The sequence below is a fragment of the Marmota flaviventris genome, chromosome 1 (genome assembly GCF_047511675.1).
Source record: "Marmota flaviventris isolate mMarFla1 chromosome 1, mMarFla1.hap1, whole genome shotgun sequence".
In the NCBI taxonomy this organism is placed as follows: Eukaryota; Metazoa; Chordata; class Mammalia; order Rodentia; family Sciuridae; genus Marmota; species Marmota flaviventris.
Genome location: NC_092498.1, coordinates 76,546,097 through 76,569,636, shown reverse-complemented (window position 1 = coordinate 76,569,636; position 23,540 = coordinate 76,546,097). Strand labels below are relative to the sequence as shown.

At 33.9% G+C, this 23,540-nt stretch overlaps 1 protein-coding gene across 3 annotated transcripts in view; it reads left to right on the top strand.

The window, feature by feature from the left end:
* Crppa (CDP-L-ribitol pyrophosphorylase A) overlaps positions 1-23,540 on the top strand; it is a 312,498-nt gene that overhangs the window by 153,638 nt on the left and 135,320 nt on the right. For all 3 annotated transcript variants that reach the window (XM_071608033.1, XM_071608031.1, XM_027932651.2), the window contains 2 exons: positions 9,121-9,213; positions 9,907-9,999. In XM_071608033.1, coding sequence (XP_071464134.1) covers positions 9,121-9,213; positions 9,907-9,999 — 186 coding nt within the window. The remainder of the gene's footprint in view (positions 1-9,120; positions 9,214-9,906; positions 10,000-23,540) is intronic.

The following is a 23,540-nucleotide window of genomic DNA, read 5'->3' as shown; positions in this document are numbered from 1 at the left end:
TAGCATTTTTCTTGATTGTGTGCCTTCCCTACTTGTGTATTTTAAATTTTAATGCTTAGTCTGTTATTACTGTTCCCATGATTTTCTCTTCATTTTTATAATTCTTGGATCTCCAGAAGTATTCAACAATAATGCTGTCATCCTGAATATCCTGCTTTTTTGTTACTTATAACTATATCTTTCACCGCTTGTTATCACTGATCCTTTGCACTGTTGTGTGTATGTATGTGGTAGGAATCAGATAAATAGTTGTGGTTAATGATGATAGGATGATGTACAAGTGAGCTTCTGGAATACCTCTCCACCTGGATATCTGCCAAATATGTTTCTGTAGATAAAGAGGTAGCTGCAGGGTGTCCATCAATCATGTGAACAGTTGAAAAAAGCTTGAAACATAATGTATTCCCAAGAAGTTCTGATTGATTCCCTAATAAGAAGCAAGGACTATGTTCCAAAGAGGAGGGAAGGGAAGGGCACCCTGCAGATGTTGCAGTGATTAGATGAACTGGAGTCAGCAACAGTGATGAAATTGATGGTGAGTAGCCTTTCTATAAGGAAAAGAGAAAAGACAACAGTGGAGAAAAGATGTCTGTGGAGGGGCTTAGCAACTGTGGTGAAGAAGTGCATCCATAAGCAACATTTAAAAATTCTTGAATTTGTAATAAGATTATTCTATATCAAGATCGAATCTACCTTTCTGTATAATCTAGAAAAGTCTTGCTTTAAAAATATTCCGAGGTATACATACGTTCACATACTTCTGAAACAGTCATATTGTTGTGTTTTGGCTATTTTATTAAAAATGTGGTCCATGATGTTTTAAGAATAGTTTGAACCTCTATAGGCTAAATAATTTCAATTCAATTGGTTATCACTACATTTCTTGCAGTGGAAAGTTGTATCAAATAGAAATTTTCAATATAAATATACTAAGTATATTTTTCATTCAAGAGGAAAATACAGTAATGAAAAATAGCTTGTGTACTATGTAGGATTAGAAGAAATATTACGACAGTATTCAAGTTGATTCTAGTTAGTTAATTTCAAGTTAGTGACATTTTGCCTACAGTGTAACTGATTTGTTATGCATACTTTAGAGTACATACAAACAATCTGAAATTATACTTTTGTGTACATCTGGCTGTATCCATATTACTTAGAAAAAACTAAATTTTATACATGGAAATTAGATTTGATATAAACTTGGTGGAAGTTTAGAGTAATAAATTCTTTGATCACTGGTATGTACCATGCTTGTAGGTGAAATAAAGATATAAGTACTTAATTTTAGATGATAGAGGAAGTTAGTAGTTTTGGTTTTGTTAAAATTAAGTTGTCTTGGATTGCTGGATGGGAACACACTCCTCAGTAAATTTATCTACTAAAATAAGATAGGACTTTTAGATTAATATATGTTCAAATGATCTAACTTTTTCTTCAAAGTGTGATTCATTGGACTAGTAACATCAGCATTAAGTGGAAGCTTATCAGAAATATTGATTCTTAGACACCATCCGTATCTAAGAGAATCAAAATCTTTATTTTTAATAAGATTTCCAGGAATTCTGATGCACCCTAAAATTTGAGAAATACAGATGTGAATATTTTTATTTTCTCACTGTAATATAAACTGCTTGAGAACAGAAACTTCTCATTTGTATGGACTCAAGGTGCAATCTAGCCCTCAATAAATATTTGTCAAATAAGTGAGACCTTATATTAATCCATCACTGACTAGTATAATTTTCATGACTTATTTTTAGTTAAGATGTATAGGATTTATTTTGTCTTGTGAATTATTAGCTTGCAAATGTTGTATGCATTACTATTAAACATAAACAGATAATATTACTGTATATATCTTTATAACATATCAACCTTTGTCATTTCAGTTAAGTAATATCTACAAATTGTGTTTGTCAAACACGATTTATAAGTTGAGGCATTTCATTTCACATTTACTTACAACACTGTCTATTAGGTATAGTATTATATTCTGTAGTAAAAACTCAGCAGTTTGAGCAGATTTGTATTTGGTAAATTTACATTTTGTTTAGACAATATCCAGCTTTGGATATAAAATCTGTATAAGCAAGTGGGACTTTTGAATTCTTTATAGTAGGTGCTCAACTTTGTTAGGATTAGGGCTTACTATTTTCCATTCCACACTCTTTGTAGCTTCATATTATAACAATAGTTAGCCTTTGAATTTTATCAGAGAAGAAAATTCACAAAGGAAGACTGTTCTTAAGGGAACATTTATGCAATGATTTTAATTGCCTAGCAGATAGTGTTTTGAAAGCATTTGACTCCAAGATCAAATCTTAATACTTAGTCCTCTTTTTAGATACTTTCTAGGACCCAGAAAAATTGTCAGACTTAGGGGATTTTTGTGAACCAGCAATTAAGGTTATTAGTACTCAATTGATATCTTCCTGATTGTTTTCCTGAGTTGACTTTTGTACCTATAAAAGTATCACACTCATCTGAGTAATGGTATGGTGCCTTCCATGATAAGGTAAATGTTCCTAGAGTAACAGTGGTGGCCAGTGTACTTTAAATGTGTGGACTGTGGGGATCCAGCAGACCAGAGTCTGAGTAATTGCCTTATTTTGGCTGTGTTACCCTGGATAGGATATTTAAACTTCTGTGCCTTAACGTCTTTACCTATAGCAAGAAGACAATGATAATATATGCCTGTGCATATAGATGCTGTGTAATTTTAATTCACAATTTTTTAAAGCATTAGCACAGATTCCAGGATATGATAGGGTATTAAATGTAGAAAGGTAATGGATATTTTATCAAGTGTTGAAATTTCATCAAAAGTTGATGGCAGTTAAAAGTAAGTGGAAAATAACAGCAAACATTTAATATATTGCATTGTGCACAATGGTTATCAATCAAGGAGACTGACCAGGCAGCATACACAGGAGACTTTACACTTTCTAGAGCAGTGTTTAGGGGGAAAGCCAATGAATTCAGGAAAAGAGGAAATGCTCACTGCTTTATGCAGCAATGCAAAGGGATCTTAATGGCTGCTATGTTATACTTCAATCTTTGTGCTGTGTAGCTTTAAAGCCATGTAATTAGAGAAGTACTAATTCTTCCCCTGGTGTAATAAGGGCTTGGGATACAACAGTAGTGTGACATAGCAAATCCTTGGTTATAATGCTTTTCTGCCTATCTGGTACATAGGTTTGGGAGTATATCAAGACTTCTGTTGAGATGACCAGTCTGAGTACTATGGTGGCAGTTCATAGAGTGTCACTGGTATAATCCATCAGTCATTCACAGTTAAGTGTCGTATAGATAGTGCAACAGTAGACCAGCAACCCGATGGATTTATCACCTCAAAACTCTATCAAGATTGAACACCATAAAGCTGTAACTGTGTTCCAGAAACTTCAAAAGTTAATGCTTACCTCTCTCATATTAATTTAGCAAACTATCAATTCTATGTTGTTTTCATTTTACTGATGAGTAAAATGAACCGCAGGGCTTAAGTAATTTATCAAAACTCACATAGCAAGAATATTCCAGAATGATTCAAATCCAGGGAGCTTAATGTGAGTCCATATTCTTCACTATAAAAGAAGATTATAAAAACTGATTCAAATTAAGAATATAGTCAATTCCCAATGCTAGGTGCTCACCACCAACAAAAGACTTTTAATTGTAGGTATGTCTATAGAGTGGAGGGAAAAATGCATCCCTTTACAGCTCTCTTGTACCCATGTTAGTCCTATTATTTGAATAGGAGGGAGGTGAGAAATGGGCAGATTAAAAATGACCCAATCATTATGTTCTCAAAAGAGGATTATCTTTTAGAAACTCGTTTTTGAACCTCTGACATGCGGGACTAAACCAAAACCTTTTAGTTTTAGTTAAGTCATAAATCTTCTTGAAATAAAACTTTTTTTTTTTTACAACCCACTTTCTTCCTAATAACCATGCCTTAAAAAGTATTTTGAATATGCAGATGTTTGTATTTTAATTGTGAATCTTTGCTGAATTCTTATTTGTAATACTGAAAGCAAAGTATTTAATACTTTTGGTGTCCTTTAATTTTACTGAACACATTGGAAAATCATTTTAAATGTTACTAAGATGTTCTTTGAACCAAAATATTTACATAACAAGAAGTTCATGTAGCCAGCAGATTGTTCCATTTGTTGTGTTTGAATGTGGAAACATTTGGAATGATAGCATAAGATGATGCCATAGACCTTTTCTCATAAACAACCTAAAAGTGTTGTCTAATGTGGGTTATTAAATGTGTCAAAGATTCCTTTGCTATATTTAGGTAAAATGTAAGTTTCTCTGCTCAAATATGGGAAATACTATTTTCTGGTATGGAGGAAAATAGTTTTACTAAGTAAAAATTCCACTTAACTGGAAACCATTATTAAAAGACTCAGTTTCAAGAAGCAAAGTATTTGAAGTTTCATGTGTTTTTATTAATAGAAAAAAAACCCTAATATGTATAAATACCTTTTATAAAAATTTGTGCACATTATTTAGTCTATGAACATTAGCTGGTGAATGATATTTTAAAATAGTTTTTAAATTATCAAATATGCATGAATATATTCTAATCAAAATAATAATATTATGCAGCTGGCAAGTATGCTTTGCATATATTTGTGCCCTATGTTCTGAGAATGTGGTCTTGCTAACCATTAATTAAATTGAAGAAATATATGATAGCTTTAATAAGGAAACACATACTGAAATCAATATGGGTTAAAATTGTCATAGGCAAGAATTATACCTGTTGTCAAAATAGAGGAAGAATATCTTAGGGTTTGATATTTGTGTCGCAGAGATGAGTTGGGTGGTTCAGATTTTGAATAGGTTATAAATAAATTATGGAGCTAATAGTGACAAATTCCCTTTTGATATAATCTAATAGATGCTATACATAAGCAAGTAATGTATACTGTTATGGCTTAGATATGACATGACTCCCAAAAGCTCAGATGTGAGACAATGCAAGAATTTTCAGAGGACATGAATAGATTATGAGAACTGTAAGCTAATCAGTGGATTAATGTACTTATATGTATTAACTGGGTTTTAACTGTAGGTGGGTATGAAAACATAGGTGACTGGAGAGGTGCTTTGGGGGTTTATATTTTGTTCCTGGTGAGTGGACTCTCTGTCTACTTCCTGTTGGCATGTTCTGAACTGCTTTCCTCCTCCATACCTTTCCACCATGATATTCTGCTTCATCTTGGGTCCAGAGAGGTGTGGTGTCAGCTGTCTATTGAAACTGTGAGCCGATATAACTTTTTCCTCCACTGTGTGTGTGTGTGTGTGTGTGTGTACACACATACACAAAGAGATACAGGTATGTATATGTGTGTATATATGTAAGTATATATGTAGACTTATATATCTTTATATATAATTGCATGCTCTTAATTCAAAAAATGGAAGAGAAGCTTTGGTTTAGGAACACTAATGTTAACATACTCTTAATACTAATGAATACTTGCCTTGTTCAAGAATGTGCCACATAAAAGTAAAATAAGTTTTTGAAATATTTAAAAATGTCACAGTAAAATCCAGGTAAATAATGATAGAGTAAAGGTAATTTACAAAATTCTCCTTTCTCTAGAGTTTTCAAAAAAGCGAAAATAGTAAGCAAAGCAAATAAATGTCTAACAGCAAATGAACAAAACAAAGGGGCCCACCTTCACACATAGATTGTAAAATGTAGTAGTCAAGAACCAAACTGAACTGATGAGGTTCATGATGTTTTCTCTGCCCTGACTGTGGGTCCCCTAGACCTCCTATGGAGACAAAAGGTGATTTATGGGGCAAAAGGTAATTTGTTAAATCTATTTAAATCTTATGTTGTTAACATATCTGCAGATAGAGATACTGAAGTGAAGAAGGCACAAAAATTCCTCACGAGTTGAAAAATCCCTCCATTTTCTGTGGCATCTGTTAGGGACAGGAACTACTTTCAATGTCTACCTTTTTAAAAAAATTTTCCAACACATAGAAAATAATCAGGAAACTATATAATTCATACTAAAAATAATCATGGCACACACAAATCAGATGAAATAAATATGGAAAAAGCTTCAAGCCTTGCCCTATCCCTAAAATATTCTCATACCTGTTTATAGAACTCAGAATCTGAATTCAGAAAGGTGAAAAACTCCAAAACAACATTCCAAGAGGCTAATTGTCTACCATTTTTTATTGATTGAATAAGAGAACAAAATGAAGACTAGAGAAATATTATTAAAGATTTGTCCTTTAGAAATATTATTAAATATTTGTCCTTTAGAAATAGCAATACAGTGCAGCCAAAATCTTATTTCTATAATATGGGAAGAAATTGAGATAATTGTAGAATATTCTAAGACAAAATAAAAAAATATGTGAATGATAATGACATTTACTACATGGATAGATTTTATATATCAAGTAGAAAACCCAAGAATTTTTTTTGGAAGCTAGAAGAAAAATTTCTTGAAATGACAAACTAATTCTATATAACAAAAAGGAAGTATTGTCAGGAAAAAGTGAGAAACCATAATTGTCAATCAGACTTATTCTGATTAAGGTTTAAATTTCTTTCATAAAGAATTCTTCAGGAATATACTTAGGTACAAAAACCAGAAACAAAAATTTCAAATAGAAGTACAGACTGACTAGTCTCTTACATCTCCAGAGTTTCTTCCAAATATAATGAAGCTTTGTCTACAAACTTCAAATGAAAGTGGAATCCAAGACTATTGCCACAGGACAAATCGTCCTTTAGTTACAAAGACAAAAGGAAAGAGAATTTCAAGGACTTATTTGAAAAACTGCTCCACATTGAAATCTACCCAATAAAATGATGAATGGAGCATAGATGAGTAACAAATGTATAAGCAGCAGCAGGGAGTCAGGCAGTGTTGAAAGACATTGACCAGTGACTACAAATCTGTGAGGCGAAGAAAGGGTGAAGCAAACTTTTATTCTTAAGATCCAGCTATTCTTAGAGTATGAAAGCACAATAACTCGGGAACATGAAGTGGAGGCCTTTGTTGTATACATATTTTAAAAAACCCACAAACACTTGGAGATGAAGTTTACTCAATAAAGAAATTGATTAAAGTTAGTTGACTTAAAAATAGAGAAATGTTTCAAAGTCAATTTCTTTGTAGCTATGTCTAAAGCATTTTTATTATGGTTACAGAGTAGAAAATGAATCTAAAAAACCTTGTCAGGATAAAATCATGAGCAGAGCTAGGCTATGGGCAGAAGTTATGATGGGCTATCTCTTCTTTCATGAATGGATATAAGTTAATAGAGACTAAAAATGAATTGGATTGTCTTCATAAGTCCAGTGTCTTTATCATGTTAATGTTTTTTCTTAATTGTTAGAAACTGACATCTCTGAATATGGAGAATTATTTGAAGTTTAGTAATACTTTGTTTTACTGCATTTGGTTTACTTTTATTTAAATTAGATAATTAAAAGTGACACACTTAGTACAATCCCATTTTAATAAAAGGTATTTATATTTTTGATCTGTTATTTTGTCCTTCTAGTTTACTGTGTATATCATTCATATAGAATTGAGAGAAAGATACATAACTGACATTAAAAATGATTTATTTGGAGTGGTATTTTTTGGTGAATTTTAAAAAACCTTTTAAAAATATTGTTCACATTGCTAATTCTAAGAGCCCATACAATTTTTTATGACACAAGACTTCCTTCCCTTAAAAAACTAAGATGACAAAGTTTTAAACCACTTGTTAATCATTTGCTATTGGTAAAAGATGTTCAGAATTCCAAATCCTATCCTCAAGAATTTCACCTATCTTTTTAATGTTTAGGAGGCTAAATGAAATATATCTCTTGTTCTTATTCTAGATGATATACACACACACACACACACACATATATATTCATAAGGAATTTGTATTGTAAATTGTGTTTTTTTTTTTTTTTTTTTTAACTTACGTACACTTATTGAAGCTAAGATCTCAAGATGGGGTGTCAGGAACTTGGCAGGATCTGAGATTATACCTACCCTACTTGAATGCAAACTAGTTAGCCAGACACGCCACCATAGTTACTGGCAGAAGACTGAAGACTCCGCATTTAGAAAAAAGACCCGGTGTTATTCAAAAACTCTGCAGTAGCTGGAGTAATAGTGTAGCACTGGTTTTCTGAATTGCAGTTACCATATAGTTAGGGTTAATTATTGCTAAGCAGTGGAGTGCATTAAAAAGAACTTTGATATCAGGAAACCCTGGTCTTGTACATGGGCTGCTGGCAAACCATCTCGTTCTTCTGTCACAAGAGAGACATTATTACTTTGGAATGTCATGCGAATCTGCTCTAGGAAGACAAATGTCTCTATCTTTGCTTTCTGAAAATAAGCAAATCTTCCCTATGAAGAGACATATCTGTCTTTGCAAGTCTGCCTGCTATGCAAACATCCTTGAAAAGACATTCTGGAGCAAATTACACATTATGCCTTTGAAAATGTTTGGATACATGAGAGACCTAAGGAATATTGTCTCCTTGATCCAATTTAATGTTGCACAATAGAAGCTGATTTATTTTCTACTCAAGTTTTAATACATAGTTGATGACATGGAAGTGTGTGTGTGTGTGTGTGTGTTTTGAATTTTTAGCAGAGTTAGAATTTTAAATGGAAACTTAAAATTTTTGAACCAGCTAACTTTATAGCAAAAGTCTTGAAACTTGGATCACTTTCCCAAACTTTGTCAGAATTCTATAAAATTAAGCTGTAGAATAGATAAGGCTTTTACAAGTACAATTTGATGTTTTACTTGAGAACAGCATTGCATCTGAGAACTGTAAATTGTGAAGTATTCTACACGTAATGCCTGCTTCTAAGTGAAGCAATTTACTTTGTTATTATTTGTTAAAAAATATTCATTATTCATGGTCTATTTCAAAAACCTTTTTTTTTTGGTAACCTGATCAACTTAAGCATGATTTTATTTTTCTATAGTGTCCTAGGCTATGTATAGTCTTTCCTATAGCAATTATATGCTATGTTGTTTACATTTACATTTTCATGTTTTGTCTTTCTATCCAGCTTGTAAACTTTTCCTATTTGTCTTTTCTCCTAGCATATACATGTCAGATCTCAGGCTTTGTATAATGCTGGCAGTGATATTCAACATATCAACTTGGAGCAATGCTATAATTTCGTTTGTGTGAATGTAAGTAGAATATATAAATTATTGGATGTATTTGAGTATCCAAACAAGTATAATGTCAAAGAGACCTAATTTTTTCTTAAATATTTGAACATAAGATTTTGAAAGATGAGTTGTGTTTTTTAGTATGGATTTGCATATTTTATTTTTTATCTTCTGAAATACAGAAATAACACTTCTTATCAAGCTAATGCTCATAAGAAAAAGAGAGTGATGTTTCTTTAAATAGTTTTGTTGAATTTTCTTTTATTTTTAAACCTGGAGTTAAGTAGATTATGACTTATGCTTGAATTATTAGCTCAAATTTAATATGTATAATCTATAAGTATCCTTTAAAACTGTTTTAAAATTAATCTTGGTAAATATTTTGAAAGCTACATAAAATCTCTTTATTTGGCTGGGCATTGTGGTGCATGCCTATAATCCCAGCAGCTCCGGAAGCTTGCGGTAGAAGATCGTGAGTTCAAAGCCAGCTTTAGCAAAAGTGAGGCACTAAGCAACTCAGTCTCTAAATAAAATACAAAATAGGGCTGGCGATGTGGCTCAGTGGTTGAGTGCCCCTGTGTTCAATCCCCGGTACCCTTGTCACACCCCCCCCCCCCCCCGCCCCCAAATAATCTCTTTATTTTCCTTGAGTTAATTTTTAAGTTATGTTAGACCTTTATTCCACTTCATTTTATTTTCTTGCTCTTCCAGGTGAAGGAACCTGATTTCCAAGAGACCCAGAAGTTAATGAGTATGCTTGAAGAGAGCAACTTTTCCATTTTATATTCCATTGTTGTAGTTTCAGTAAGTGTTCACTTAATGAATGTAGATTTTTCTCATCAAACTTGTGCTTACTTCCTCCTATGTTTCTGTTTAACAAAATTTATCCCATTAATAGCCTTGACCTGAACTCAGAAGGAACTTTTCTTTGTGGATTTTGGGGCTTTCTTTCTCGATATGTCTACTATAGACACTTTCTTACCGCAATCATTCGGTTGAACTGTCATGTTCAGGAAGCTGTTTAATTCACCCTAGCAAATGATTTCATTTATTTTTCTTCATTAAAATTACAGCTACATGACTAAGTTGACAAGTTATTAGGATAATGTAAAAGAGCTTTATTTAGCATAACACCATAATTCCAATTAGCACAGAAACCCCGAATTTTAAAAAGGTGAGGAAGAAATCTAGTAAGAAAATCTATTCTTGGTTTCGTCTTCTCTTTTCCATGGAAAGTGTAAGTAGAAGAAGTGTAGAGACTTTGACTTTTTGAATTATCCTGAAATGATTGTGAATATTGATGACTTCTCCTATATGTGGCCAAAAGGCCATTTTAGTTTCTTGTGAATAAAAATGTGGTAGAACCATTCAGATAGTCTCCAAATTAATAGATGTGTGAAAAATGTTTTGGTAATTGTAAAATAAAGTAAAACAAATGACTTAAATTTAAGTCTAGATAACTTAGAGCTTATATGTATGTTAATAATAAGAAAAATATAGACATAAATACATATTGCATTTGGGTATATGAGTACAAATACACAGGCATATGTACCTCTGTGTGTAATTAGATGTTACATGTACTAGGCAATGCAGGGACTGTAGAATCTACATTTATATGAATTAACTTTGTTACAAAATTAAAGCAAGGAGAAAGCTTCCTGCTACTATCTTTTTGTTTTTGTTTTTAAATTATATTAAACAATTTTAAATTCTGAGAAGAATGGTCAAAAAAAGGAGTCTTTTTTTTTCCCTAAACAGATAGGCTTTATTTCACAGAAATATATTAGAAAATGACATCAAAATCATAGGAAAAATACATTATTTTGGCATATGTGATTCAATAGATATTGAATACATATATTGTTAATGTTGAAAGGCCTATTTTACTGACTAGGAGCTGTGTGACTCACTATGACACTCACAGTATCACCTGAGAATGTCATAGTGCTAATCTGGGAGAAGATGAAAGACAAACATTGAAGTTTGGTTTCTATTGAATGCATATTGCTTTCCTATGATAGTAAAGTCAAAAGATTTTAAGTGGAACCATCATAAGTTACTGCCCATTTTTATTGCTATCCCCTTTATCATATTGCATCACTCAAGAGGGTTTTCTAAGTAGGCACAGTGATATATACCTATAATTCCAGTGCTACATGAGGATCTCAAGTTCAAGGCCAGCCTGGGAAACTTCTCTAGATAAAAATAGAACAAACAAAAAGGGTTGTGGAGGTAGCTCAGTGGTAGAGCAACACTGGGTTCTATTCCTAGTACTGCCAAAAAAAAAAAAAAGTTATTAGAGTAGCCTAAGAACACCACCTATAGACATAGGATGTATCCAGTTCTTTATTTTCTAATTTTATGGTGTATGTTCATTACTGAAAATAGTGATGAACAAACACTTAGAAAATAAAGTAATGAATGTCTTAAAATACTAAAAATTATTTTTAAAGTCTCTCAGAAAAAAAGGATATGCTTTTATCTAAATTAAATAAGAATGAAATGCACTAAAAATCTTAGTTAGGCTGATTTCTTGTTTGGAAGCTAATGATCAGTATTTTTCTCCCCCAGCAATTGAGAAAAGAGATTTCAGGAGGCAAAACTACCTATAGCTATTTTCCAGGAAAGATTATGTAAAGCCACTTGTGAAACCAATATCTTCTCTCATAAAACTAGTAAAATAGGGATTCTAATTTACTTGGTTCTGTCAACGTTTCCACAAAACATTCTTTGTTAGTATCAGATGGAATAATGGACAATACATTTTTATATAAAGCTGTTTTTTTTTTTTTTCAGTGAACACATTTTATTCACTTAATGGATACCAAATAAATGTTTAGTCATTAAAATTTGGAAGAGATGGGTAAAAAATATAGTTGAAAGTACAAAATTGGTAAATGAAAACTTTAATTTTATTTGATAAATGGTTTGTCACTTCTGTACATCAAAATGATTTTGTAGTAATGCTCTGTGTAATTACATGAGGGTACTACTTTTTGGGGCTCATGTCAGTTTTATTGGTGCACTCTGAGACAAAGGAATCCTTTTAAGAATTTAATTTACAAAACAAATTATCAAGTGGACTTACAATGTTATGACAAACAAGTAAATCTTTCAAAGTGCCTAATTTAGTTTCAGTTAGTAGAAGGTTGCATTGTAACATAACAAATCAGAATACTTTAAAATGTTTAATATTTGAACATGCCAGCAAATTAAAAAAAGGAAAACCACCATCCATTGATACTTGATACTTCCACATATGGCAAAATTGTCAGAGATGTAAATTATTTCCAGAAGGTTCCATAACTCAAAATGGCAGCATCAGGAAGAGACTCAATCTAGTGTGGAGTATATCATATACACTTTTGTTACTTTTACACTCATGAATGTGTTAATAATGGAAAGAGATTAAAAATATATATATATATATATAACATAAATGTATCTGATATTTCTAATGAAGAACATATGACAATTGGAAAAACACAGTGAGTCCCTCTTTTAAGTGCTAATGGTTTCTTCACAGCACATTGAGCCTTGACTGAATTTAAGTTATAAAAATCTTTGGTCCTGTTAAGTTTTTTACCAGATCCTAGACATGAATCTTTGTCACCTTTTACTTAACTGCTTGTTCTGTACATTTCCTCTTGTTAACCCTGTTATTACTAGACTAAGTAAATGTGTTTTCAAGACACAAGTTCTTACAAAACAAACAAAAGAGAGCTACTTTAATTCTCACTCCTTCATATTGGGTTTACTTTTTACAATATTGATGTTTCAGATTATTTTTATTTTTAAGTAGGGGTGTGTGTGTGTGAGAGAGAGAGAGAGAGTGTAGCAGCAATTTATATACTTCAGGAGCGTGTTGAAATACCTGTTGTGCTCCAGTCTCAAACTTATTGCTATTGTAGCCTCATGAATACTTTTATTTTTCCTTTATAAGCATTATAATTTTTATATATTGAACTTTTTATGATGTTTCACTTGAGGTATATTAAAGTTTTCTCCTTCATGGCTTTTATACTACTTGAATAGCAGAAATAGAATCACTTGTGCACATTCTATAAATTTTTTCATTTGTTTTCTGTTAATGTAGTCAGTTTCAGGTATTTCCTGCCTAAATCAATAATAAAACCAAAATAAATACTGGTTAAAAACACCTTTAGAACTGTTTTCCAACTGTGGTCGTGAAGGAATTCATTTCTAACACAAGGATGAAGAATGATGAAATCATTCTCATGGGAGTTGTTGAATAGAAAGAATTGACTGTGTTGTTATAAGTTTAAGGAGATCTTTGCTTATGGCTAAATTGTTAATGAAAAGCTTGTGTTGTGGGATAAATTCTCAAAGATTAATTATGATGGACATATAACTGATGATGTATAAAGAAATCATTCTCATAGAACACGCCTTCCTGGGATTCATTCTTTTTAAAGAATAGAGGCTATTTATTTTCAGATTAACAGTGGTACTCTAATAGAATATGTAAATAGAATGAATTCCAGATGACTTTTTCCAATCTTCATGAATGTATATATATTTTAATTGATTTTTTAAAATATATGACTGTGGAGTGCATTAAAATTCATATTATACACATAGAGCACATTTTTTTCATATCTCTGGTTGTATATAAAGTATGTTGACACCAATTCGTGTCTTCATACCTGTACTTTGGATAATGATGTTCATCACATCCCACCATCATTGCTAACCCCCTGCCCCTTCCTTCTCCTCCCACCCCTCTGCCCTATCTAGAGTTTGCTATTCCTCCCACGCTCTCCCTCCCTATCCCATTATGATCAGCTTCCTTATATAAGAAAAAACATTCAGCATTTTGTTTTTTGGGATTGGCTAACTTCACTAAGCATTCTTTTCCAACTCCATCCATTTACCTGCAAAGGCCATGATTTTATTCTTTTTTATCGATGAGTAATATTTCATTGTGTATATATGCCATATTTTTTATCCATCATGAATATATATATATATATTTTTTTTTTAATTAAGCAGAGTTTGGAATTGCTATTTCCCTGTTTTATGTAGTTTAATTAACTTGGTATGAGATGAACAAAGTTTTTTGTGCATTTATTTGCCAATGTTATCCCAGTAAATCACTTTGTAAATTTTAACATAAGAATTGTACAGGGGCAAAAACAAAATGTGAACGTGGACTGCTTTGTCAGGGAGTTAACAGTGATTTTGGCTCTAGAGAAGTTGATCTCAATGACTTGGCCATTCAGTGTTTCAGAAATATGCTTGAGAATTAGTCACTAGATTGTTTGTTGTGTTACTGAATTTCACTTAAGTATTGAAATGGTCATTCATTTAACTCTATTATGCTATTTACAATGATGCATCAAATAAATTTTCAGTATAATTATTTTAAAATGATACATGTTATGCTTATAATTAGTAAATTAAAGTGATTCAAATTAATATAAAAATAAATATGCTAAAACTGACCTTGCTTAGACAATGTAAAAGAGTTTAATTTCTTATAGGAAAATAATTTCTTGTGTAACCAAGATGGTATGTGTGCTCAGTCTGGAGTTAGGATATAAAGTACAAGTGCTGAGTGTACAAATGAAAATTATCTTTTAACTTGTCCAAGTGACTTCTTGTCTTGGAACTTCAATTAAATATCATTATCTATAAAAAGTGGGATGCCCTTGATGGGCTCTAAGTGGCTTCTTTTTCTAAAAATATTTTCTAGTAACAGCATGTTGTAACGTCACTTTACTTTTATATGTTCTACGATGCGTGTTTTTAAAATTTAAACGTAGTAGAGCAGTTTATATTATAAGAGGAATGTTAGGTATGAATTGGGTAGAATGGCATTTCTATTTTAAGCCATTTTTGAGATCACCTATAACTTAATCTTTTTCACAAGACTCATAAGTTATTTAAGTTCTTTGTGGTATTTGTCTGTATTATCCTCTTGTCATTGTCTGGTTTTATAGATTAAGTCCTTCTGTTTTACATTTCATTCCTCTTTTCTATTTCTTTGTTTAATCATAATTGAAAAATTAATTTCCCCCACTTTTTTTAATGCAAAGAAATTTATCCTTTCATATCTACTTTGAGCCTTATGTTGTGAGAAAGACTTGATTAAAACTTGCACTAATGTTTGTTCCTCCCAATTCTTTTAAACTTTAGATCCTTTTTAGTTAGTGATTTAGTGGGAATTAACTTGTTTTTATTAATTTATTTATTTTAATTAGGTATATATGACAGCAGAATGCATTTTGATTCATTGTACACAATTGCAGCACAACTTTTCATTTCTCTGGTTGTACATGATGTAGTATCACACATCATGTACAAATATGTGCAATTATATATGTACCTAGAGTAATGATGTCCAGCTCTTTCACCATCTTTCCCATCCCCATACCCCCTCGCTTCCTTTTGCCCCATCAAAGTTCTTCCATTTTTCCCATTGTCCTCCACCCTGCCCTGCTACGGATCAGCATTCACTTATTAGAGAGAACATTCAGCTTTTGATTTTTTGGGATTGGCTTACTTTGCTTAGCATGATATTCCCCAGCTCTATCCATTTAATGGATTGATTAGCATAGATTCATTTAATATCTATTGAACCTCTGTGACAATCATTTTGATATACTTGCAGCATATTTGATTATGCAGCCTTTTTCCTTAAATGGCATCTTATTTTAGAAGAGTAAGATATTATGTATAAGCTATTTTTTCTGATTATTGTATCATAGTTTAGGAAGGGTATAATTGTGTTTGTCTATTCTTGTTTTCTTAAATAAAGCTTCTTATTAACTCAATTAAATGACTTCAGTTAGCCAAGGAAATGTTCCATTGGCAGGGAGTTCAAGAGATCCTGGTCCCTTTCCCTTTCTATCACCCTGAAATTTAAGAATTATAAGCAGGTGTGCTGGAACAGGGGGCAGGTTAGCCTGGTGATGTTTTGTTAAAGATCCAGGTAGAAGCAGAGATTTGGAAGACTGAGCAGAGTGCAACTCTGCATGAAAGAATAGCATTTCTATATGGACAGAGAAGCATATAGAATGGTCAGAAGTGGAGAGAGTTAGGGAATGGGTCTGAAATGGAAGGAGCTACAGATTATGGAGGATTGAGGCTGGGGCTACTAAGCACTGAGGTTAAGGCAGGGTTTCTAAGTTTAAACTTTGTAAAGCAGTTCTGTCCTGCTAGAAATTAATGAAATAAGTTGTAATTTACACATTTTGGCTACAGCACAAAGATTGAATTAAAATAAGCACAGGGTGTCCTTGTTGTGTTTTGTTTAGTTAGCAGCTGATTTCCATTAGTACTAGAAATGATGATGGTGGCTGGAGCTAGGGTAATGATAGAGTGTGTTCCTTCCTCTCAAACACAATTTTATATGTTGAAATCCTAAGCCCCAACATGATAATTTTAGGAGGGGTATACATTTTTTCTTTTTTAGTAATTTGGTCATGAGGGTTGAGCCCTGATAAGTGGGATTAGTGCCCTTCTAAGGAAGCACAGGGCTAGTTTTCTTTTTCTACATCACCTGAGGAGATGATTAGATGGTAGTCTGCTACCTGGAGGGAGCCCTTACCAGAATCCACCATGTTGGCACTCTAAGACTTCCAAGCTCTAGAGCAATTTCTGCTGTTTGTAAGCTACATTGTCTGTGGTATTTGTCATAGAAGCACAAAATGACTAAGACAGGTAGTTTTAGTAGGACTGGTCAGATAGGGAATAAAGATGCATTTAAGAAATCAAGAACCAAGAATTATTACATGATTAGATGGGAAAGAGGATGTTAAGTTGTTAAGATAGTCTATTCTATTTTTTTTATTGGTTGTTCAAAACATTACAAAGCTCTTGACATATCATATTTCATACATTAGATTCAAGTGGGTTATGAACTCCCATTTTTACCCCAGTTACAGATTGCAGAATCACATCGGTTACACATCCACATTTTTACATATTGCCATACTCATGACTGTTGTATTCTGCTACCTTTCCTATCCTCTATTATCCCCCCTCCCCTCCCCTCCCATCTTCTCTCTCTATACCCCATCTACTACAATTCATTTCTCTCCTTGTTTTTTTTCCCATTCCCCTCACAACCTCTTATATGTAATTTTGTGTAACAATGAGGGTCTCCTTCCATTTCCATGCAATATCCCTTTTCTCTCCCTTTCCCTCCCACCTCATGTCTCTGTTTAATGTTAATCTTTTCCTCCTGCTCTTCCTCCCTACTCTGTTCTTAGTTGCTCTCATTATATCAAAGAAGATATTTGGCATTTGTTTTTTAGGGATTGGCTAGCTTCACTTAGCATAATCTGCTCTAGTGCCAACCATTTCCCTCCAAATTCCATGATTTTGTCATTTTTTAGTGCTGCGTAATACTCCATTGTGTATAAATGCCACATTTTTTTTATCCATTCATCTATTGAATGGCATCTGGGTTGGTTCCACAGTCTAGCTATTGTGAATTGTGCTGCTATGAACATCGATGTGGCAGTATCTCTGTAGTACGCTCTTTTAAGGTCTTCAGGGAATAGTCCGAGAAGGGCAATAGCTGGGTCAAATGGTGGTTCCATTCTCAGATTTCCCAGGAATCTCCATACTGCTTTCCAAATTGGCCGCACCAATTTGCAGTCCCACCAGCAATGTATAAGAGTACCCTTTTCCCCACATCCTCGCCAGCACTTGTTGTTTGACTTCAAAATGGCTGCCAATCTTACTGCAGTGAGATGGTATCTTAGGGTGGTTTTGATTTGCATTTCTCTGACTACTAGAGATGGTGAGCATTTTTTCATGTACTTGTTGATTGATTGTATGTCCTCCTCTGAGAAGTGTCTGTTCAGGTCTTTGGCCCATTTGTTGATTGGGTTATTTGTTTTCTTATTGTTTAATTTTTTGAGTTCTTTGTATACTCTGAATATTAGGGCTCTATCTGAAGTGTGAGGAGTAAAAATTTGTTCCCAGGATGTAGGCTCCCTATTTACCCCTCTTATTGTTTCTCTTGCTGAGAAAAAACTTTTTAGTTTGAGTAAGTCCCATTTGTTGATTCTAGTTATTAACTCTTGTGCTATGGGTGTCCTATTGAGGAATTTGGAGCCAACCCCAACACTATGTAGATCGTAGCCAACTTTTTCTTCTATCAGACGCCATGTCTCTGATTTGATATCAAGCTCCTTGATCCATTTTGAGTTAACTTTCGTGCATGGCGAGAGAAAGGGATTCAGTTTCATTTTGTTGCATATGGATTTCCAGTTTTCCCAGCACCATTTGTTGAAGATGCTATCCTTCCTCCATTGCATGCTTTTAGCCCCTTTATCAAATATAAGATAGTTGTAGTTTTGTGGATTGGTTTCTGTGTCCTCTATTCTGTAACATTGGTCCACCCGCCTGTTTTGGTACCAGTACCATGCTGTTTTTGTTACTATTGCTCTGTAGTATAGTTTGAAATCTGGTATCGCTATACTGCCTGACTCACACTTCCTGCTTAGAATTGCTTTTGCTATACTGGGTCTTTTGTTTTTCCATATGAATTTCATGATTGCTTTCTCTATTTCTACAAGAAATGCTGTTGGGATTTTGATTGGCATTGCATTAAACCTATAGAGAACTTTGGGTAATATCACCATTTTGATGATGTTAGTTCTTCCTATCCATGAACAGGGTATATTTTTCCATCTTCTAAGATCTTCTTCTATTTCTCTCTTTAGGGTTCTGTAGTTTTCATTGTATAAATCTTTCACCTCTTTTGTTAGGTTGATTCCCAAGTATTTTATTTTTTTTGAGGATATTGTGAATGGGGTGGTTGTCCTCATTTCCATTTCAGAAGATTTGTCGCTCATTTACAGGAATGCCTTTGATTTATGTGTGTTGATTTTATATCCTGCCACTTTGCTGAATTCATTTATTAACTCTTGTAGTTTCCTTATAGACCCTTTTGGGTCTGTTAGATATAGTATCATATCAACCGTAAAGAGTGATAATTTAAGTTGTTCTTTTCCTATTTTTATGCCTTTAATTTCTTTCATCTGTTTAATTGCTCTGGCCAGTGTTTCGAGAACTATATTGAATAGAAGTGGTGATAGAGGGCATCCCTGTCTTGTTCCAGATTTTAGAGGGAATGCCTTCAGTTTTTCTCCATTCAGAATAATGCTAGCCTGAGGCTTAGCATATATAGCTTTTACGATATTGAGGTAAGATCCTGTTATCCCTAGTTTTTCTAGTATTTTGAACATAAAGGGATGTTGTACTTTGCTGAATGCTTTTTCTGCATCTGTCGAGATGATCATGTGGTTCTTATCTTTAAGTCTATTGATGTGGTGAATAGCATTTATTGATTTCCGTATATTGAACCAGCCTTGCATCCCTTGAATCCTACTTGATCATGGTGCGCTAATTTTTTGATATGCTTTTGTATTCGATTTGCCTGGATTTTATTGAGGATTTTTGCATCTAGGTTCATTAGAGATATTGGTCTGTAGTTTTCTTTCTTTGAAGTGTCTTTGTCTGGTTTTGGGATCAGGGTGATGTTGGCCTCATAGAATGAATTTGGAAGATCTCCTTCTTTTTCTATTTCTTGAAATAACTTGAAAAGTATTGGTATTAATTCTTCTTTGAAGGTTTTGTAAAACTCCGCTATATACCCATCCGGTCCAGGGCTTTTTTTGGTTGGTAGTCTTTTGATGGCTTCTTCTATTTCCTCCTTTGTTATTGGTCTGTTTAAATTGTGTGTATCTTCCTGACTCAATCTGGGCAAATCATATGACTTAACAAATTTATCGATATCTTCACTATCTTCTATTTTATTGGAATATAGGGTTTCAAAATAATTTCTAATTATCTTCTGTATTTTTGTAGTGTCCATTGTGATATTGCCTTTTTCATCCCGTATGCTAGTAATTTGAGTTCTCTCTCTTTGTTAGCATGGCTAAGGGTCTGTCGAGCTTATTTATTTTTTCAAAGAACCAACTTTTAGTTTTATCAATTTCTTCAATGTTTTTTTTTTGTTTCAATTTCATTGATTTCCAGTCTGATTTTAATTATTTCTTGCCTTCTACTACATTTGCTGTTGTTTTGCTCTTCCTTTTCTAGAGTTTTGAGATGAAGTGTGAGTTCATTTATTTGTTGGTTTTTTCTTTTATTGAGGAATGAACTCCAGGCAATGAATTTCCCTCTTAAAACTGCTTCCATTGTGTCCCATAGATTCCGATATGTTGTGTCTGTATTTTCATTTATCTCTCAAAAATTTTTTTGATTTCCTCCTTTATGTCTTCTGTAACATATTGTTCATTTTACAGGTGATGCAGGATTTTTCCTTCTTTCTTTTATCATTGATTTCCAGTTTCATTCCATTATGATCAGACAAGATGCATGGTATTATCTCCACATCTTTATATTTACTAAGAGTTGCCCTATGGCATAATATATGGTCTGTCATTGAGAAGGATCCATGTGCTGCTGAGAAGAATGTATATCCACTTGATGATGGTTGGTATATTCTATATATGTCAGTTAAGTCTAGGTTATTGATTGTGTTATTGAGTTCTATAGTTTCTTTATTCAGCTTTTGTCTGGAGGATCTGTCTAATGGAGAGAGCAGTGTTTTGAAGTCACCCATAATTATTGTGTTGTTGTCTGTTTGACTCTTGAACTTGAGGACAGTTTGTTTTATGAACGTTGCAGCTCCATTGTTTGGTGCATACAAATTGATAATTGTTATGTCTTGTTGGTGGATGGTTCCTTTAACAGTATATAGTGTCCTTCTTTATCCCTTTTGAGTAACTTAGGTTTGAAGTTGATTTTATTCGATATGAGTATGGCCACTCCTGCTCTGCTATAGCTCATTCTTTGCCATTTGAATTTGCCTATTTAATTCGTTTTCAAAGTATACTTTAATTATTTGGACTTGCTGTCTGATGTCTTCTCTAAGATTCCGTTCCATCTGAGTTAGGTATGCCTTGAGTTCTTTCTCTGTCCATTTTTCTGAAGCCTCTAGGTTCTCCTGTGAATTTAAGTTGTCCTTCATTGTTTGTAATCCTTTTTTCCCTTGTTTTTTCATGGTGCTCACTTTGCTTTCCCACTGTGTTTGACTGCTGTGTTTCTGTTTTGTTCTTTAAATTTGTTTTGGTTTTTACAGTTCCAGTATTTCTCCTTTGTGTTGGGAGACAATGTTTGGAGATGTTGGATTTAATTGTGAATTAAGGTAAATTCATTAGTTTCATTAGAGGCCTACAGAATTTGATGGCATGTATAGAAATGAGGTTTCAACTTAGGATTTTATGTTGAGGTCGGGTGCTTTGATGGTATGGAAGTTAGTATATGTTAGCTTCTTTGGGGGGTTGCTCCAATGCAGGTGGATATTAACAAGAGAATAGACAGGAGTACTTGGGGGTAGTTAAGGGCTTAGGCGGACTATGGACCGATTCGTAGTATTCATCTATTTGCATTTAGTATGTTGTACGTAATCTGGGTGGTCATGCTTAAGAGGAAAGATGGGGAAAAGGTAAGGAAGCAAAGCAAGAGAGAGGGAGAGAGGAAAGAAAGAGAAAAGAAAAGAAAAGGAAATGATAATAAAAAAAATAATAAAATGCAGTAAAATAAAAACTACATTTAAAAAAATAATAGTATATTTGTAGAAAAGAAAAAAAAATTAAAATTAAAAAATTAAAAGAAAAAAGGGATACTGTTAGGCTTCTATTTTCTTCACTTCCAGTAGGCAGTACTGTGCCTTCCGGGCCAAGATTTTGTCCTCCGGCTGTAGGAAACAATCCATGTGAGGCCGCTCCCTCCTCCCCCCACTGGTGTCACTCAAAACCTGTTAGCTTAGGTTTATTCCTGGTTTTTAGTCCCCTGGCTTCCCCTGTTAGCCAGGCCTTTCCCAGTGTGATACCTCTTGGCAGTTCAAACTGCTCTCTGTGCCTGAAGTTTCCTGGACGTGGAGCGCGGCTTTTGGGAACCGGCACCTTTCTGTTTTGATTCCCTCCGCTAGCCCCTCCTCCTAGAGCTGGCGAAACAGGTTTCATTCTCGCCGCTGGTGGGAAGGAGGAGTTGGGGGTCAGGTGCCTTTACCTTTCCCCATGCCTCTACTCACGCTCACTCTGTTAATCACGCCCCCGGAAAGCCGGGGAGAGATTTTATGTGATTTCCCCGCTGTATGGGGGATGGTCAAGATGTCACAGACCTGTTCTATCGCTGAATGAGCTGCGATCAGTCGAAAACTGGCGATGGTGACGTCAGCTCTCCAAGATGGTGGCTGCTGGCTTCCTCGGTGGTCTGACCGGTGTGGAGAACAGAACTGGACCGCTTCCTTCCCCCATCTCAAACCCAGAATTCAGCACTGAGCACAGTGAGGGCACAGCCGGCAGGAGCCCGCAGAATCAGCAGCGCCATTTCTATGCGTTGCTAGCACACCCATTTCTAGGGACGCTATTTCTTGGCGCACGCCGCAGTCTGTAGCAGCGGGGCGAGCTGCTGAATAAGCAGCTTGAATCTCCAGGCGGACAAATCTCTCGCGGTTGAGCCCAGTAACCGATTCTCAGGCAATGGAAATCCTTCCTCTAGGTTTCAGTGCACCCCAATTTTGCTGGAAATTCCTAACAAGATAGCTTTTGGCCATTCGAACTCGTCATTCACCCATGTCACCAGTGACGCGGTACACAGGGGTGATGCACTCCATTCGCCGCCATCTTCTAATCCCAGTCTATTCTATTTTTATGTATCTTGAAATGGGTAAATTATAGTAAGATACTATTATATAGTTTGGATATGGAATGTTGTCCAAAAGCTCATGTGTTGAAGACTTGATTCCCAATGCAGAAGTGTACAGAGTTGATTAATACAGAGAGGGAACATTAGAGAAGACTCTTTTTGTGTTTCTGAAAGTTAAATGGAAAGATGTCTCAAATTTGTTGGCAGATTATAACTGGGAAGATTTTGGTCAAGAGGTGTGTGTGTGTGTGTGTGTGTGTGTGTGTGTGTGTGTGTGTGTTGGTCCTCTTGTCCTAAAACTTACTTGGAAAGGGAAACTAGGTGTTTATATGACTTCTTTAATAATTGAATTTTAATATTATTTGAATACTGAATTCCAAGTGCGGGCTCAATTCAAAAATATATTCTTATATTACAACTTTTTGAAGTCTTACAGTATGTCTTTTTGATTGTTCATGTTTTTATGAAATTTTTCTGTAGTAATACTTTATATTTTGAACATTACAACAGAAAAAAACCCTTGCCCATGGATTGAATCATTAGTAGAGAGAAAGATGGTAAGAATATTACTAAACATAAGTGTTGTTCCCTTAGGATAAAAAAAAATCTGTAGTCACCTAAAAATGCAGTTTTCTGGGAAGCCT